Here is a 3,704-nt window from a genome sequence, read left to right on the forward strand (position 1 = left end):
ATTTTCACGCACAACCATTTCTAGGGTTTACAAAGAATGGTGTGAAAAGGGAAAAACACCCAGTATGCGGCAGTCCTGTGGGCGAAAATGCCTTGTTGATGCTAGAGGTCAGAGGAGAATGGGCCGACTGATTCAAGCTGATAGAAGAGCAACTTTGACTGAAATAAACACTCGTTACAACCGAGGTATGCAGCAAAGCATTTGTGAAGCCACAACACGCACAACCTTGAGGCGGATGGGCTACAACAGCAGAAGACCCCACCGGGTACCACTCATCTCCACTACAAATAGGAAAAAGAGGCTACAATTTGCAAGAGCTCACCAAAATTGGACAGTTGAAGACTGGAAAAATGTTGCCTGGTCTATTGAGCCTGATTTCTGTTGAGACATTCAGATGGTAGAGTCAGAATTTGGCGTAAACAGAATGAGAACATGGATCCATCATGCCTTGTTACCACTGTGCAGGCTGGTGGTGGTGGTGTAATGGTGTGTGGGATGTTTTCTTGGCACACTTTAGGCCCCTTAGTGTCAATTGGGGATCGTTTAAATGCCACGGCCTACCTGAGCATTGTGTCTGACCATGTCCATCCCTTTATGGCCACCATGTACCCATCCTCTGATGGCTACTTCCAGCAGGATGATGCACCATGTCACAAAGCTCGAATCATTTCAAATTGGTTTCTTGAACATGACAATGAGTTCACTGTACTAAAATGGCCCCCACAGTCACCAGATCTCAACCCAATAGAGCATCTTCGGGATGTGGTGGAACGGGAGCTTCGTGCCCTGGATGTGCATCCCACAAATCTCCATCAAATGCAAGATGCTATCCTATCAATATGTGCCAACATTTCTAAAGAATGCTTTCAGCACCTTGTTGAATCAATGCCACGTAGAATTAAGGCAGTTCTGAAGGCGAAGAGGGGGTCAAATACAGTATTAGTATGGTGCTCCTAATAATCCTTTAGGTGAGTGTATATATTTAAATTCTTTAATAAGCCCGTATTTCCTTTGTGTCAAATAATTTATCAGATGCTTTTATCCAAAGCATGTTCAGGAGTTTTGGTTTCAGACAATAATTTTCCTTTCCAAACATGGCTAAAATTGTTCATTTTCAGAGTAAATTCAACAGCTGAACTATAATGGAATCATTATAAAACCCAATCATTACCAGTTCAGCCTTTAATTACGAACCCAAAAAAGTGAACTCAAAAATAATAACAGTCGAGCAGAGATGAGACCAAGATACATACAGCTAAAGATAATGATAACATTTTATTAGTTAAAAGATCTGTACAGTTGCTTCTTCCTGAGAATAATTTATATCAATGACAACATGGATTTCACGATTGTTCTGTACACAAAAGTCCAAACTCAAAGGTGTCTCTCAACCCTAGTGTGGTAAAAAATAACATGATTTTACAGAATAAAAGTCTTGAAATGAAATCAGAAGGCAGCTTCGATTATATCAATTTACCATTATGTGCTTCAAGTGACTGATATGTGACTAATATATTCGCTTCTGTCCCAGACGTAATATTAATCTGACGTCAGGGCGGCTTGATTTTCCCTCTCTGTCGAGCAGTTTCACACAACAGCTGTGATTCCTTTAAAAAAATATGACTGTGGTTCGGCTTTAGAGTCACGGTGAGTTTTGCGGACGAGGAAGCCCTGAGTTTCTCAGAGGAAGTTGTTGAGCACGAGCACCTCGATCGACGTCTGACATCAGCAATAGAAAATAATGTGTTGATAAGCCTTTGGATTATTGGAGAGCCCTCGAGCGCGACTCAGTTCCAGTTGCAGGTTTGAGTAAGACCAACTTCATTTCTGGATACAAAATAAAACAAACATGACGCTTCTAACGGTTATAAAACAAAAATATGTTCTGCAATATCCTCTCCTGGTGAAAATCTCTATTAAAAATGTTTCTGTAGCTTCTGTTTCGTAACGTTTAAAGCAGTTTTGTTCCTCTGCGATGATCCAGTCATCTGAGGAACTAGAGCGGCCTGTTGATCGCCAGCATCTTCAGCCTCGCCTGGTCGATGACGTCCAGCAGATTCTTGGCGTCGACGGCTAGCGCGTGAGCCGCGGTTAGCATCTGCTTCTTGTAGTCCTGTTGTAAGCTGGTCAACACGTACTGTTGCGCCAGACGCATCTTACTGATCAGCTCAGCCAGGTCAGAGTTCAGCAGCTTCTGGGCCATCTCGATCTGAGACAACACACACACAGAGTCAAGTCACCTTCATTTAATAGCGCTTTTACCAATATAGATTGTTTCAAAGCAGCTTTAAGGCCATTGCACACTGAGTCCGAAATTTTCATATGCGTTTTTTCGTATCCGTCATTCGGTGGCTCTGAATTGTCAAAACACCATTCAAATGCTTGCTACGGATGCGAAAAACGCTGAAAATCGAACCCGATCCGAATTTTTTTTTATGACGGACAAAGTTTCGGAGGCAGTGTGCAAGTGTGATTGACATAACGTGAGGTAGATTTTTTTTTTTTACGTGCGAAAATTTCGGATGCGAATTTCGGACTCGGTGTGCAATCTGTAAACAAATTAAGACCAAATATTAGTCCTTTTACAGCTGTAAAATTGGAAACACTTTACAATAAGGTTCATTAGGAAACAACATTAGTTAGCCGCACTTTTACAGCATTTATTAATCTTTGTTGATTTTAATTTTGACATTTACTAATACTTTATTAAAATCTTGTTAACATTAGTTAATGCATTAACATGAACAAACAATTAACAGCTTTATTTTTATTAACTTAGAATTAACTAATGAACCTTATTGTAAAGTGTAACAGTAAAATTAAACCATTATTATTACTATTATATGTTTTGGTCACACTTTAGATTAGGGTCCGAATCTCACTATTAACTATGACTTTTCCCTCAATAAACTCCTAATTACTGCTTATTAATAGTTAGTAAGTTAGTTGTTAAGTTTAGGTATTGGGTGATTAAGGATGTAGAATATGATCATGCAGAAAAAGGCATTAATAAACAGCTAATATCCTTGTAATATACATGCTAATAAGCAACTAGTTAATAGTGAGAAATGGACCCTAAACTAAAGTGTTACCGTATTTTTCTATATACAGTAACTATTATCACTTATATTATACTATATATTATTCCTAAATAATCGATTTTACAGTGCCATTACAGCTATTACAGTAGTAATATTTCTTATTTTTCTTAATATTTGTATTTAGTAATACGTATAATAATAATTAGTATTATTAAATAATTATTTGATAATAATTATTTGATAATTAAATAATAATAATTACTATTAAACAGTTTTTGGCTGAATTTTGCACTTATAAATCACAAAATAAATATTATTTATAAGTGTTATATAAATAAAATGATCAGAATCAAATTTTAATCATTATTAACAATAATTCACAATAAATATATACTGGAAAAACAGTATGAATAGTGTGTAATACTGCAAACAATTAATATTTTTATAACAGAACAATCTTATTATTGATTAACACCATCTAACATGATTTTCAGCGGATTAATGCAAAGCAAAAATTCAATGTTTATTTTAAAATCTATTACTTTTGGCCCCAGTAGTATAGTAAAACTCTATTCTGTAAAAATATTTGTTAAATAAATGATTAATATAAATAAAAAGACTTTATGTTTAAAATCAGTGTGTTGCTCTGACCTCTCTGTGTGT

General features: G+C 36.4%; 1 protein-coding gene across 32 annotated transcripts in view; it reads right to left on the bottom strand.

The window, feature by feature from the left end:
• Positions 1–1,256: 1,256 nt before the first annotated feature.
• Positions 1,257–3,704, bottom strand: part of ptk2aa (protein tyrosine kinase 2aa) — a 119,089-nt gene continuing 116,641 nt past the window's right edge. For all 32 annotated transcript variants that reach the window (XM_077230091.1, XM_077230077.1, XM_077230076.1 and 29 more), the window contains 2 exons: positions 3,693–3,704; positions 1,257–2,209 (listed from right to left, as the gene is read on the bottom strand). The exon at positions 3,693–3,704 is cut by the window's right edge and continues 69 nt beyond it. In XM_077230091.1, coding sequence (XP_077086206.1) covers positions 1,997–2,209; positions 3,693–3,704 — 225 coding nt within the window. In that variant the 3' untranslated portion in view covers positions 1,257–1,996. The remainder of the gene's footprint in view (positions 2,210–3,692) is intronic.

Source organism: Siphateles boraxobius, unplaced genomic scaffold (genome assembly GCF_051911475.1).
Source record: "Siphateles boraxobius isolate OS27281-9 unplaced genomic scaffold, OSU_SipBor_1 139, whole genome shotgun sequence".
NCBI lineage: Eukaryota > Metazoa > Chordata > Actinopteri > Cypriniformes > Leuciscidae > Siphateles > Siphateles boraxobius.